The sequence below is a fragment of the Gavia stellata genome, chromosome 7, assembly GCF_030936135.1.
Source record: "Gavia stellata isolate bGavSte3 chromosome 7, bGavSte3.hap2, whole genome shotgun sequence".
In the NCBI taxonomy this organism is placed as follows: Eukaryota; Metazoa; Chordata; class Aves; order Gaviiformes; family Gaviidae; genus Gavia; species Gavia stellata.
In genome coordinates this window covers 10,697,200-10,712,141 of record NC_082600.1, presented here as the reverse complement: position 1 = coordinate 10,712,141, position 14,942 = coordinate 10,697,200, and the positions used below count along the sequence as shown (strand labels likewise).

The window sequence follows — 14,942 nt, the reverse complement described above, 5'->3', positions numbered from 1 at the left end:
ATAAAATACATAGAAAAATGCGCTTTTTATTCATGGTATCTACTTGTTATATAAAAAATTCCTGAAAATGGTGTATATAATTCAGGCAGAAATTATAAAACAAATTGATTGTATGATGGTAATATGTGGATTTCTTTATGTTCTTTGCAAAACATTGCTGTAAATAGAGCTTTATATATATCTATATATATACATGTCTGTATAAATATATATATAAAAAATATATATGTATAGAAAGAGAAAAATAATTTTGCACGTGATGGAGACCTATGAGCAGATCTTGTCTATGGAGATATCAGTGATTAAACACATATTTTTAAGAGAAAATTTCATTGATGAGCTTTTGAGACAAATATTTACTGATATTTTACATTTTGGAAAATATTAACTGTAAATATTACAGAGCTTATCTTAGCCTGTTCTATCAGTGGACACTCAACAAGAACAAAAAAATTCTGACTGATTAGAGAAGAATGTTTTTGTACCCTAACACAAGATTGTGGCTTTATCCAAAATCTACAGTCTTGCCCAGGGTATTTATAAAGCTGCAAATATTGTTTAGGTTTTTTTTCTTCTCATGAATATTCACGCTAGTAAGTTTAAACACATGTCTAAGTCTGAAGAAGACAGAAGTGTGTATTTTGTGGTCTATTTCCACACAGCACATTACTACAGTGTTATTGAAACTTTGTAAACTAATCAAATAACTACCTGTGTTAGTCTTTCCTTTTTGTACTGGGCTGCAGAGTGAATGTGTTCTAGCTCTTCTTTCCCAGCAATTTTTCTTTTGAGGCTGAATTGGACTCTGTATGGCTCAGAATACTGGAGAATCTTGAGTGCATCTTCATATTTGATATTATCGAAAAATATTGTAGCACTTAGAAGCTGATCACCTGCAACCGTAATCAGACATCATTTTAATTAGTTTGTGTTTTCTTGCAGTTTTTCAAATTCTGTTGAATTAATGCTCATTTTAAAAAAACTACCACATCCCATTTATTTAAAAATACAAAATGATGTTCACGTAATAGAATCAGAGAACAGTTAAGGCTGGAAAGGACCTCTGGAGATCATCTAGTCCAGCTGCCCTGCTCAGGGAATGGTCAGCTACAGCCAGTTGCTCAGGTCTATGTGCAGTCAGGTTTTGAATATTTCCAAGGATGGTGACTCCACAGCTTCTCTGGAAAACCTGTTCAAGTGTCTGACCACCCTGACAGTACCAATTTTTTTCTTATATTTTTCAGTATTTAGACTCTGGACTTTTGTTCTTGTTTAAATCATTATTTATCATCATTTTGTGGCATACTATTTTGTGAAAGAATCAAAGGCAGGTTCTTCATGAATGTGAGTCAGATTTTTTTCATTTTAGTTGTGTATACACTACTTTCTATGTATCTTTTTCACTGTTCCAGTGAAAATTAGATAATTTTTTTTATGGTATACAAACCCCCCACATTTCATTACTGTTTAAGAAGCTGGTCTTTGAAATTATTCATATGGAAAGGTTAAGCTCACACATAATATTACTTGGTTTGGTTGATTTATATTACCTAAAGAGTTGACAGCTCAGATAGGTATCTATATGCACACACAGCTACATACCTGATTATTTTAAGATATCTTAAAAAAAAAAAAAACAAAAAACCAGAAAATCATACCGTACCTTCTCTCAGACTAAATATTTTTGAAGCAGGAGATTCCTTAAGTACTTTTTTAATAAATATTCCTTCATTTCCTCCACCCGTCACACTAAAACCACTAGCGCCAGCTTCCACTTCTGTTTTCAGGGTCACTTCCATTGTCTCCTAGATATAGAAAAAGGTGTGAATTTATAATTTTTATTAATTTGTATCAAAGTGTTCTACATTATTCTACAGTAAAAAGTTGAGCCTCCTCAGGTATATTTTCAGTAGCTCAAGAAGGATTATCTAAAATTGAGATCGCCCTTGTTCAGTGGGGGTTTGATTCTGTTCTAAATTACAGTTAAGCACATGTGTTAGGGTTATGCTGGATCAGGGCCATATTGAAAATAGGTTGTAATTTTAAAATATGAAACATGTGGAATATTTTGGGGCTGAAAGATTTTATTTTCTGTGAAGATGTTAAGCACCAGAATTAGAGTCAATGGGCCAGAAAAGTCAGACTAAGAGCTAATGCTGTACTGTACTTAAATTGGAGAAGGCTAAAGAATGCTAAAAAGAATTATGGAAGGAACCGAAATAGGACAAGTAAGTGTTCATGCCTGTGCCACAACTAGGCAATTTCTTCCTGGTCAAAACAAGTCTAAAGTGACTCTTTGCCTATTTGTCCTTCTCTCTGGCTACCCATCCATGTCTGTGTGTTGTAATGGACTTTACTGTTTTGCAAACCACATGCCTAAAATTACTGAGTACTTTCAGATTGACCTGTGGATTACTCTGTTTTGATTTGTCTCTAGAATATTTTTTGTTTTCTTCTTGAAGCTGAAAAATAATTTGCAATTATTTAGTGTTTGGAAGTCGTGCTGTTGTAAAGTACAACAAAAGTCCTACACCAGTTAAAGTGCCTGGTTTAGACTAAAAACTGAGGCTGACTTTAATGGCAGCAGAGCAAAACTGCGATCTACAAATGCAATGTACAATGTGAATTATTTAGCTATATTATTCCCAGTAGTAAATTAGGCCAAGGCCTCCCTGCATTGTACCAAAATTTGCATAAAATTAAAACATTGGGACCTTTTCTGTGTGTTACTCATGTAGCACATTTCTCATGCTTTCATCTTTGTGAACATACATTTTTTCCATTTGTTTGACTTCAGCATGAGTTTCAAACCGTGGCCTACTTATCGTAACATGACTATACTAATTAAATCTTTACCTTTGAATAACCAAGAGGTACAGGTAATTTTGAAATACGTATTAGTTAGATTCAAGTCAGTTAAATATTTTAGCAGGAAAAGCATTGTGACCTCTTGACACTCTCTATCCCAGGTCCTTTAAGGAATGAAGTCAAATGCATTTTTTGCCAAGAAACAAGAACATAGCCAACAACAAGTCCAGTACAATATAAAGCCATCAATGAACATGGCCCTGATTTTGGTGGGGACAGGAAGACAATATGACTGCAACAACATCCTGTTACATGACATAGGAGTCTTGGCTAGTTGTAGGAGCTAAAGCCTCTTGAATTAAATTGGTAAAGCCATGCCTGCATGAAAACTCAGTGTCTTGCCTTTAAATATTCTTCTTCTATGGAATATTCATAAACTGGAGAGGATCCTTGTGGCCTTGGACGGATGTCTTCTACTGCCACTTCATTAACCTGTGGAAAAGAAATGAGTGGTAGGAAAGGAACATCCACCACTAAACAGTGACCCATTTTTTTAGGACAGTTTTTCTACTTAGGCATAGTCTCCTTCTGTGTACAAATCTTTAATTTGTAATGGTGGACATAGAATAACCAATAACTCTTTTCTTAGGTCAAGAACAAATACAATTCTCATTTAAGAATGTTACTCAAGAACACAAGGGACAGACTTCTGAGAGACAAAAACAATGGAATGCTGATTTTGGTTTTCTTTATGAATTGTATGCATCTATGGGCTGACCAGACGAAAAATACTGACAGATCAATTGAAAGTAATAATTGAAAAAGGCAATAAGAATTCCCTCTCCTGCCTTATTTGCACACCTAACATTTGCATCCGGTGGCTTCAAACTTTATTGCCCTCTATAGCCAAGCAAACCGTGGAAGAATCCCAGCAGGAATTTCTGCTGACAAGCACTTGGCATGCTTCCTTCTGGAGTCAAACGATAGGGAACCTACGCTGGCTAAAGCTTTAAAAAAATGTTACTGTAGTCAACAGCCATGTAATAGTTTGCTAAGTCTTCATATTAAACTTATGCTGGTGAATCATGGCAAAGAGCAGATCACTTTATATTGAAGCATCATTCTGGTTTTTGAACTGGCAGGAGAATCCCAAGCAGAAATACAATATTTTTGATGGGTGGAAAAAATCAGCAGCAAGACCAAGCTATAAACAAAATAATTAAGATCTCATTTTAACAAAGTAACTGCCAAACTCCCACCCCAAAAAAACCCAGCTCTAAAAAAACTCACAGAATCTTCGTCCTCTGCATCTGCATCAGCATCAGCATCTCCCGGAGGTTCGGCTGGTCTCAGCTGTCGCCCAGAGCCTGAAAGGAGCATACAGGTTGTTGGTGCCTGTGGGAGCCACGCAGAGCGCAGAGCAATCACCAGCTCTGTGCACACTAGTCAGTACGTGCATGGGTCGGCTGTAGAAAGGCCTGCTTTCATTCAGATTCCTTATCTCAGATCTCATCAGGCCAATCTTGCCAAAGATACCAGAAATATTCATATCCAGAAATGTAAAGGCTTTTGTGAAGAAAAAAATCCCCAGACTGGAGAAAATGTAGACCTAGAAGTTGGATAGATTTTTTTTTTTTTTTTTTAATTACCAAGGGGGGCTTGAGCTGTGTGTCGGGCAGAATTAGCAGGGTTTTGGCAGCGGTGTGGCTGTGGGGTGGTCTCTGTGGGAGGAGGTCATGGACCACCCCGTGCTGGACGCATCTGGTTGCAGCCAGCTCCGCCTGCAATACTGAACCCATCGGAGGAGTTTCTGGCACCTCTGTGAAAACATGTTTAAGAAAGGGTGGTAAACGCTGAGAAAAAGAGACAACGTCACTAAAGGAGGAGGAGAAAACCAGGGAAAATGACACCAGAGCAGGAGGAGAGAGGAGAGATGGCAGAGCAGGAGAAATGCTGGAGCAAAATAGGATCTCGAGGAGGTGCTGGAGGAAGAAAAGCCACCTGAGCAGGGGCAGAGAGGAGGAGGAGGCTTGACTCTGATGGGCCAGGGACTGGTGGAGGACCCCACCCTGGGGCATCTGAGTATGAAACAAGGGGTGGAAGATGAAACGCAGCCACCATCTGCTGACCCCCGTCTCCTGCGTCATCCCTCGCCTCCCCAAAGGGACTGAGTGTAGCCCACAGCGAGGTGACTGGAGACCAGAAAGAGGGGAGGAGAGGTGTACGGAGGGGAGCTGAGGTGTTTTTCCCTAAGTGGTTTTATTTTTTTTTAAGTATCAGAATCAGTAATTAAAAGTTCATTAATTGGCAATAAATTAAATCGATTGAAATTCCCCATCTCAAGACTCTTCCTTGCCTTTGACAGAGGACTTAAGAGCTGGAGGGTAAATATCATGAAGCTTTGACAGTCATAAAGACTCTGCTTTCCTGTTTTTTAAAAGTATTGAGGACAGAGAGAGATGAGGTGAAGGAGATGGGCTGTTTGAAAGTATGATTTTGTTGAAATGCATTAAATTGGGCACCAAAGAATGAAAACAGCATGAATACCTCATTGTTTTCAGTGATTTGGGTTTAGCCAGTAGAGGACAGTGTGGCTGAATTACACATTCCCTGATGCACAGGCTATTCTAATACACGCACAAGTCCTTGTCCTAATAACTAGGTCTCTTCCCTGTCTCCATATTCCATTTTTTTCAAGCCATCAGGCTGTCTAGCTCTCTCACACCCAGCTCTGCAACTGCCATTAGTATACATAGTTTTGGCTCTCCTAACCAGATCCTCCGGCTTGAAAATATGCTTGAACACTCGGGAAGACAACCACAAGCAGAAATGTGCAACTCATTCATTGTCTACTTTAAATGAAGAATCCTTGGGCTGGAACACAACATTTCTGGATGTGGAATATCCACATGCTGTGTGTGCAGACAAGCTGGCACGACTTACACATGTATGCAATCACTCTAACTTACACAAGCTGCCAAGCTCTTGTTAAAATGGCTGTGATTTTGCTAGCCTTTCTTCATAGTTTTCTGATTGCTGACATTTATTTTTTTCTTTGACTTTTTGGAAGATGAAATCATTTAGTACAGGCAGGGTTTTGAAAGAGTCATGCCATGTGATCAGTGATGGACCACTTTGTTAAGGTGAATGGTAATAGTGTGCTTCCAGTGGGAATATCCCATGTCAGTCTGTAGGCCAAGTTTCCAAACTTGATAGAACAGAAGGCATCCTCATTAGCCATATGTACATCATCTTAATCAGCTCTCCTGTGGTATTTTAGCTCCAGAGAACTAGGATCAATTCAGAACAGATCAGGGCTGCCAGACCATACCTCCTTTAGCCTTCTCAGGACTAGTCCTGACACCTACGACAGACAATTCTAGAAAATGGTCTTAATGCAGACTCTAATTCAGATTAAAGACCTGCATAAATTGGCTTGTTGGTTTTTTTTCAAAAGCTCTAGCATTTGCAATTTTCAGAAGCTCAAGAAAATTGGAAAATGAGCATAACGTTGTTAAAAAATTTAGATGTGGATTTATGAACCTGATTTTAGGCATTTCTGCTTGAAAATTCTGGAATCCACTCATGAAGCTCTTCATCACATGTATTTTAATTAGCATCATATGAGGAGAAGAGCTGCAGGACTGAGGCTTGATTGTTTAATTTGCTTAGTGCTTCTAAAGATTCAGGTGCCAACAGCAAATTTTATGGCTGTTACTAAAATTCCAAGAAATAGTAAGGACTTAGTCTTGTGGCATTGCTGTATTTTTCACTTGGGAGAATCCCACCCACAAGCCCTGCAGTCCAGTAGGATGACTTAACAGAATATTGCTTGGATTGCTAGAGCGTTTGCTCTTCAGTGCAGCACTTCAAGGCTTACAGCGTTGATCCCTGGTGGCTGGCAATAATTTTGCTACTGGAAAAGAAAAATGAAATAATTATCTGGGAGAATTCTTGGGCTGGTTCACTGCTGTTTCTCTTGTCTTACTCTGGTGTAACTTCAGTGACATTTTAGTTGTCTAGAACTGGAGCAATGCAAGTATGGGGTGCTCTGTTCTCAGGACTTGAATGGTCCTGTATAGTTTGTGCAGTGGATTTATCACCATCCAGAGAAGGTGACTCCGAGTCTAGGGTACTGCAGCTATCCTACCCTACAGGTTCTAACAGAGGTAAAACTTTTAAAATGAGATGTTTTAAACAAAGGATACTTAGAATGATTAGGTGACCAACACCTTCAAAATATTCCTGTTGCTAAGAACAGACTGCTCATAAAATCCAAGAGAATTAGATCACTTCCCGCAGGGAGACCTGAACACTTATTTCCCATTGGGATGCCATCTTAAAACAACAAATGACACTGCCAAGTCTTGTTCAGCGTGGATCTCAAGAGGTAGAGCTGGCCTGGATGAGATCCTATCTGGGTCTGGACCAGGAGAGAAGTTTCTTATTTTCCACCAGCTGTTGATCAAGCAAAGCAGTATTGTATGAGGCACAGGGGTGGCTTCACAGGCTTGGCCAAGTACTGGCAGGTGATTGCTTTCCTTGTCCTTGCTAGAGGGGCTGTGGATCAAGGTTTGCCAAACTCTCACCAGAAAAAAATCCCCTTCTGTTAAGATGCAAATCTGTTGCATAAAAGGCCTCTTTCGCCCACCTTATGATGGGCAGAAAGAGTCCTCCTGTGAAAGCCTTTAGTAAAGTGCTATGTCTCCTAAATGGTGATAGTAGGACTCTTTCCTACAAAAGTGAGCAACAGACTACTGTCCCACGGGCTAACACAGATGTGGCTGAGATTGCATGGTGGGACATCAGCTACACAAGGGACCTTCTCTCCCAAAGCTTCACACTGAGGTCTTAGCATCCATCCTGATTTCCCCAAACTCTGCTTACTTGTATATTAATTCTCCCCTCTACCATAGTTAACTCATGTCATAAAGGACTTCTTGTGCCCCTGATTCCTACCGTAGACTAAATTTTCCTTCAGATTTTTTCCAGAGTCAGAATACATTAAAAGCAAATCTACAAAAGAGGGCAATTACAGTACATCGATGAATTCCATCTTCAGCAAAGCCTTCTTTCTGTGCATAAAAGACTGTGCCAATAAACTATGATTTATATGCATGTCATTCTCATGCCCCAAATAGTAGTGATGCCAACAATTTATAGGTTTTAACTTTTTTTATAAACTCTGGACAATCAATCCTTTGTTCAAAATGTTTTCATAAACAGGATGGTATTTACATCAGTGACTACTTCTAATAGCCACTGAACTGACTTCAGAACAAGGGAATTTTTTGAAAGTAGGCAGTAGGAGTTATATAGGCTGGAATATTTTCATATCATAAGACTGAAAATTGTATTTGCTTTTTTAAATGCAATTTTTAAAAAAAATATTTTATCTTTAATCTAGCAACCCAGCTGGACTGTTTTGGGTAAAACCACAAAAACGTAAAACCAGGTGTTTTTTTTTGGTATTCACATTTGGTGGGTAATGGTCTCCAAAACCACTTTTGAGACATTATAATCGATTTAAAGTATAACAGTGTCATTGAATTCAAGCCAATTATGCTTTAATGTATTGTATAAACTGAAGAGAAACTTAGCTTTAATTGGGACACTGGCATATAAAATTACCATAATCTGTATACTTTAAAATCAAATAAAACAACAAATGAGAATACTGGAGATGTTGTTAAAAAAAGAAGCTATAACGTTCTTTGCTGATCATCCTAGCTTCCTTGTTTACAAATTATACTCCTTTCTCTGCAATTCTTAGATCTGGCCTTTCTACCTTTTAAGATTTTATACTAAAGTTACGTTTGCGTATAATTGTAGCAAATTTAAGTAATCTGCTCTTACCTTTAAGCATATAACTTTTCCTTGCATCAACTTCTTAGGCACTATCTTTCCTGCTAAAAGTGGCTTTCTTTTGTTTTCTTTGATTTAATTTTGTTCTGTTTTTTGTTGGATAGAACTAAAATGCTACAGTTGTGTTGTTTTCCTTGGGATTTTAATGTAGATAAATCAAAACTCACAAGAGCAGTGGTTGCAATGCACATATATTTTACAAAGATGCAGGTAAAATATTGCTCATTATCAGGTAATATCCTCACCAGGAAAAGAGGTTCCTTCTTGCCATGTACCGACTGGCATAAATTATCTAACTTCACTTCAACAACTAGTTTCTCTTGACAGAAACCTGATCTATGGTAAACATCTGTCCACAGGTGAAAAATTGTATGCTTTGCTCACTCATTAATTATTAGTTGTTAATATAGGAAGGTCACAACCTGTGCCTTTCCTTTACTAGGATTTTGTTGTTTGCTAGTTACTATTTCTGAGCTATGATAAGAAACAAACAGTCCTGTTTGTGCGGTATTGTGGAAAATTAACAGCTTCGAGTCCACTGCCAGTTAGACGACTCGTGCCTTAACATGTGGGCAAGACTGGGGCATCTTTTGCTCAGGTCTTTTCTGACGACATGAAGCACACTCTGGACACATACCCTGATTTGTATTATTAATAAGGAGGAGTAAATAATTGCAAGACAAACAGGAACAATAATAATTTAGTACCACTGTCATTGTTGGCACTGTGTTTGACCCAGCAAAGAATTCATACATGTAGGTCAGCAGTTTTCACAGTGGTCCCTCATGTCCTTACGTCTCATTGTAAATAAGGTTGTGTATCACTGCTGTCATGGGCAGCTTCAACTGGCTCCTGTATCAGACCTCTCTTCCTGCAGTCATCGGTCCTTGTACCTGCCGACCTGTCTGTGCCTGTGCCCTCAGGCACCTTGTCATGGGCCTGTTACTTCCCATGCATGCATGGCTAGTCCCTGCTAATGCACTGCTCCAGAATTCCTCCTATTTTTTAAATTAAATCCCTTTCTCAAAATGCCTGATTTTTTTCCCCACAGCTTGTTCGCCCTCTCTTGTAGGTATCGCAATTACTAGGATTCCTTTTCTTCCCTCAGAGCTCTCACAGCTGCCTGAGCAGTGCTGCTGCGAAGCCCTGCAGCCCCTTCTGATTCACTTCTTATATTTGAAATAGGGACTATTTAGAATAGTTAGAATATTTAAAATCGTAGGTCCCAGTTCAGGAAAGCACTTGATAACAGGAACGCTATCCACATGCTTGGCATTCAGCTTGGCCTCTCAAGAGCACTTTTCAGATAGGTAAGTTCACCAGACTTTGGTTTACTAGGAGAAATTTTTCACTTCAGGGTTATGGGCAAAAAGGCAGCAATTCAAATATTTTACTTTTTCTTTGGCAACCTCACAGCTTCAGTTTCCATGTCTGCTTCTTTTTTATACCCATCCCAATCTACTGTCTCTATTATTTTGACAAGTTATTAAATGAATGCACCTTGCAGTGAGTTCTTTGTGTTTCCCAGGATACCCCAGAAGACTGATGAATAAATGTAGCTCAACCAGCTAATTAAAATGTCACTTCAGCTAGGCAGTGTCATCAAGCATATGAGCTATTCCATTCTTGGTTTAGTTTTCTTAAAGCTCCCATGACTGAAAAACCACCTAAGTCAGATTTTTTTAAAAGCCCTCACAGACAAAGTTACAATGACAGCAAAAGGACCACCTTTTCCACCTCAGCTACCATTTTCTGGATACGAACCTGAATTTTTGGCACTTAAAAGAACTATTTTCACCACTTCCCAAAATCAGCTGGGCTAAAGATCACTGAATCCATTAGCACATCTTTGTGTTCTGCTAACTGCATCGATTGGCTTGAGAAGAGAGAATTTGCAGATCCCTGCACTAAAAATGTTGTGCAAATGATACGTACAAGCACAAAAATAGTTACTCAGCATCAGCAGCGGCCTGAAATGTTTCACTATTTCTCTTCATTTCCCCCGAGTTTTTTTCCTCAGCTAGAGTTACAAATGGAAGTGGTGACCTAATGCTACGCTGGAGAGGACTAAAAGGCTAGCGATACTGTAATGCTTCAAGGTCTATTGTTAAAAAGAAACAAACTATGGCAGATTTGTTGTCCAGAACTGCTGTTTGGAGGCTACACGGCAAAGAGCATCTGCTCTAATACCATACCTTGGGTTCCACTGTGAATTTCCTTAAGCGTAAATGCCAAGGTTAAGTGTAAAGACAATGAACAAGAACAACTAGGAACACACGAGTATAGCAGAGCTGCTCAGCGTGAGGGGCTTGGCTGTGGCAGTTCAGAGCAATCATCCACACCATCCAAATCCTCCTGGGCAGTTTGGTGGAGGAGTCATGTCCTTCCAAGAAAGCAATGCTGGAGGAAAACGATCCTGCAAGCATCAGTTGGCAAAGATAAGAATCTGAAAGTGTCTGCAAATAAACTCTTTAATGCATGCACTGTGTTCCTTGAGGAAGCTGCCACAAGGACTCTTGCACAGTCTGTGTAGGCTTGACCATGAGCTCCAGCAGGCCCATGGCACTCCCAGTAAGTGGTTCCAACTATGCTGGGGAAAACCATCAGCGAAAAATCGAGAGGTTCATCTTCTACAGAGATTTCCTAGCACATTCCGGAGACCTGGATTCATTCCATTATCCTGCAAGATCCCACGGACTGAGTTACAACAACTGCTGGGCAGGGCTCTGGGGCATGGCAGGACCGCAGCGGGAATGCCGCGGCTGTCACTCTATCCAGGCAGGATACACGGCAATGGGGAGATGTGGGCGCAATGTCACGGAGAAGGCTGCCTCTCCCAGCCCTGCATCGCGGGAATGTAATGTTACTTCACTTGAGCCACTGCCAGCGGGACAGCGGGGGCACCCTGTAGCTCCACCTAGACGAACCGGATTGTCAGCTCTGAAATGAATGATTGCCACAGCGGAAAAAGCAGCCGTTCTGCCTCAGAAAAAGTGATAAGTGAGGAGTAGCACCTCCCCTTCGATGTTTCCCCTCTGCACTGTGCTGGGAGTAGGACCCTCCCCACCAAGCCCTGAAATTCTGGTCTCCCTAACTGTTTCTGTGGGATGAAGACAAAGGACTAGTCTGTGGAATGAAGATAAAGATTTTGCTGCTAAAGGGGTTTATTATCTGCAGGATGCCATCAGAACCAACTAGGCCTGTGTTTAAGCTGTACTCCCGCCTTTGTTTTGCATTTGGTTTGGCAATGCCCCCTGGCTGCACCCCGGCACGGCGCGGCTACTGGTGCCGTGATGGGTGCAGCTCAGACTTTGGAGCCAAAAGCAGGGGCTTGTAGCACAGCCCAGCTAAAGGAGCAGCTACTCCCAAATAACCAACGTGTGAATAGTTTCCTTCCATTCAAGGCATGAACAAGATGTTTTGATCCAATGCCTTGGTATGTTAAGCTGCCCTTGTCGGCAGTTAGAGTACTTCATTAAAAGCCTTCAAATCATTTCATCTCATCTCAAAACCTTCCGAAAACAGAAAATATATGTACGTTACAATCACCAGACTCCTCGCCTGGCCAGAGACCTGTTCATGAAGTTAGCTCCTACTTTTATCAAAAGGAACGGTACTCTGCTCTGCAAAGTACATCCAAGTAGAGAAATGCCCAGGGAATTAAGGTTCCTTACAGACCATGCTGATCTCTGTAGGATTTTATAGAGCATTTTCTACAGGTTGACTAATATCAGGGAAGATGTGGAAGAGCACTGGCAACTAGGAACAGATATAAACACTACCATAAAAAGAGAAACTAACAGCCCCCAGATGAAAAGGAGCGTGAATGGCTTTCCCATGAGTGTGTGTTTATTGATAAGCTCTCCCCCTATTAAAAGCATGCCTGCTCACACTTCACAATAGGAGCAAAACCTTTAATGAGACCAATCAGAAAGGAGCTCTTTATTTTTACAGTGGTCCATCTTTCCTCTGATGGTAAAGACAAACGTAATAGAATCCGTAGGACATTTCAGAGCATAACAATAAATCACTCTGGTGGGGCTCTGCACAGTCTTTCTCAGCTTGAGTCATATTTAAACATGAAAAGCGCAGGGAACTTTTTTTTTCCCCGCCCCCCAATTGTCAGATTGAAATTTCCCAGACCCTGGGTGAATGAGTTTCATCCAGCTATCACCACTTTTTGGTTACTTGGCTATATAGGAAATGTAATTTGGCCAGATCCACATAACTTTTCTGGTACCAGAATAAAATTCTTACTAAGATATTTTATTAGCCCAATGTTTCACCTGTTGCTAAAAAAGAATAATGTTTTATAGGAGTAACACAGTGTTTGAAAATAACCTCTCACTCAAAGTTTGTTGTGAGAACATTATTAGAACGATGTCCAAAAGAGACAGCAAATGCAGGTGGCAGTGGTTGATACCTGAATTTGCCCCTCCTGGTCCATCCCCCCTCTTGCTATCTAAAATACAGCTGCAAGTGGCCGGGTGAAAAAGGCATCTGGAGAAATGCTCACGGCACTCACCAGATGACCAGAGGTTCAGTGCTGTTTCCCCCTACCCAATGCTTCTGTCTCAGAAGTACAAGTTCTGCATCGTCTCTAGTTTTTGTCTGACAATTGCCTGGAGGGTAGGTGCAATGTCCTGTCCCATGTCTATGCCTCTCAGGTTTTACGTGACAGAATGGGTTTCCAATGTGCGTTTTACTTTCTGCATGAATTCCCACGGTGTTCTGGTGCATAATTATTGTGATGATGGTGTGACATTAGGACCCTTGCTGATAATTATTGATCATGATCTTTTTCCAGGACTGCAGGGTCTCTATTCTCACAAAGTCAGTATGAGAAGGGAATCATTTTTAGCAATTGTTGTTATGTGGACTGAACCAAAATTGCTTACCACCCTTTCGGGCAGGGCAGAAGTGGGTTAGAGATTCATAGCCAAATAAAACAATAAAGACTGGTCTAATCCACTGTGATCCTCAACAGTTTTATCTCCTGGGACTCTCAACAATTTTATCTCTTGGGGTATACTGCTTTTACTTGCAATCGAGTCTCTACCAGTGCTGTAAATAGTTGGATACCCAGTTAAAATCTCCCAGGCTGTCACTGTCCGTCTGGATGGTCTGCATTTTAAGGTCTTCAGGGGCATGTGGCAAGTGAAGTGCTCTCACTTGCTTACCAGCTTCAGAAACCCTAGTAGGAACTACTCTGCAGTTATTTGGTTATCCAATATATTGATTAGGCATGTTGCAGCTTTTTCACTCGAAAGAAATCCTTTCACCTATATAACAAACTAGTCTTTGAAAATGACTGCAAATCTGCCATCCTCTCAGAGCGAGGGACGGTTGATTCCTACTGTCCTCCCTGTTAGCTGCGAACTCAGCTCTTATCATGACTTGCCTAGAAGCGGAGGCAGGTGGGTGCCTATTGCAGATAAGGCCCATAAAACTCACGCAAATTAACTCTCCCACATTCCTTCTCCTCACTGATTCACCCCCCCAAGAATCCATGCTTCTCCCACAGCAGATTGCCTGTTCCACTCCCAAAGCACAGTCCTGCTCAGGTTTAGAAATTAATCAAATGAATACATTTATTAAAAATGATCGTTCTGCCCGTGTAGGCTTGACTGGCAGAACTGGAGACTGAATATCTCTGGCTGCAGAGTAAGTACTGCTTGAGACGTGGTGGCCGTAACACCAAGTTGTTTCTTAAGGTAGCCCAGTACTGACCCGGAGAGGCAGCAGGATAAGTTGACTCCTCTTTCTCCTCTCTCTGACACATTACAGGAGGATGCTAATTCTTGGTGCTTTTGGTAGACAGCACATTTGTCCTCTAAAAGTAGGTCTTCAGATAAGAGTAAGAATAGAGGGTCTACTAACATCATGCAAAAAGTCCAAAGCAATGGATACAGGCTTTATATAAACAGCACTTACCACTCTAAATTAGAAACAGATTTTTCAGCCCAAACTGCTCTTCAGAACTACTGCTTAAAAATATCCCTATCAGAATCAATGCACAGTAAAAATTTTTATATTTATATATAAATATAATCATATATATATATTTCACTTTAAAGATCCTTATGGTCTAGGAAGACTTTTATTTCTCATTGCTCCACTGATAAAATTCAGTGTAAAATTAAGTGCCCAGATGTAGCAATATAAATGGAGTGTTGTTACTTTGCACGTCTCTCTGGTATGCTGGGCATAGCCCCTCTCAAAACAGGAATGCAGCAAAAACCTTGTAGCTTTTTCACAACCTTTTATGG

At 40.3% G+C, this 14,942-nt stretch overlaps 1 protein-coding gene across 1 annotated transcript in view; it reads right to left on the bottom strand.

Moving 5' to 3' along the window:
• Positions 1 to 14,942, bottom strand: part of LOC104263143 (protein AHNAK2) — a 70,482-nt gene that overhangs the window by 22,995 nt on the left and 32,545 nt on the right. The window contains exons 2-6 of the mRNA XM_059819486.1: positions 4,099 to 4,175; positions 3,211 to 3,300; positions 2,406 to 2,462; positions 1,664 to 1,805; positions 712 to 893 (exon numbers count right to left, since the gene is read on the bottom strand). Of these exons, the coding sequence (XP_059675469.1) occupies positions 712 to 893; positions 1,664 to 1,805; positions 2,406 to 2,462; positions 3,211 to 3,300; positions 4,099 to 4,175 (548 nt within the window). The remainder of the gene's footprint in view (positions 1 to 711; positions 894 to 1,663; positions 1,806 to 2,405; positions 2,463 to 3,210; positions 3,301 to 4,098; positions 4,176 to 14,942) is intronic.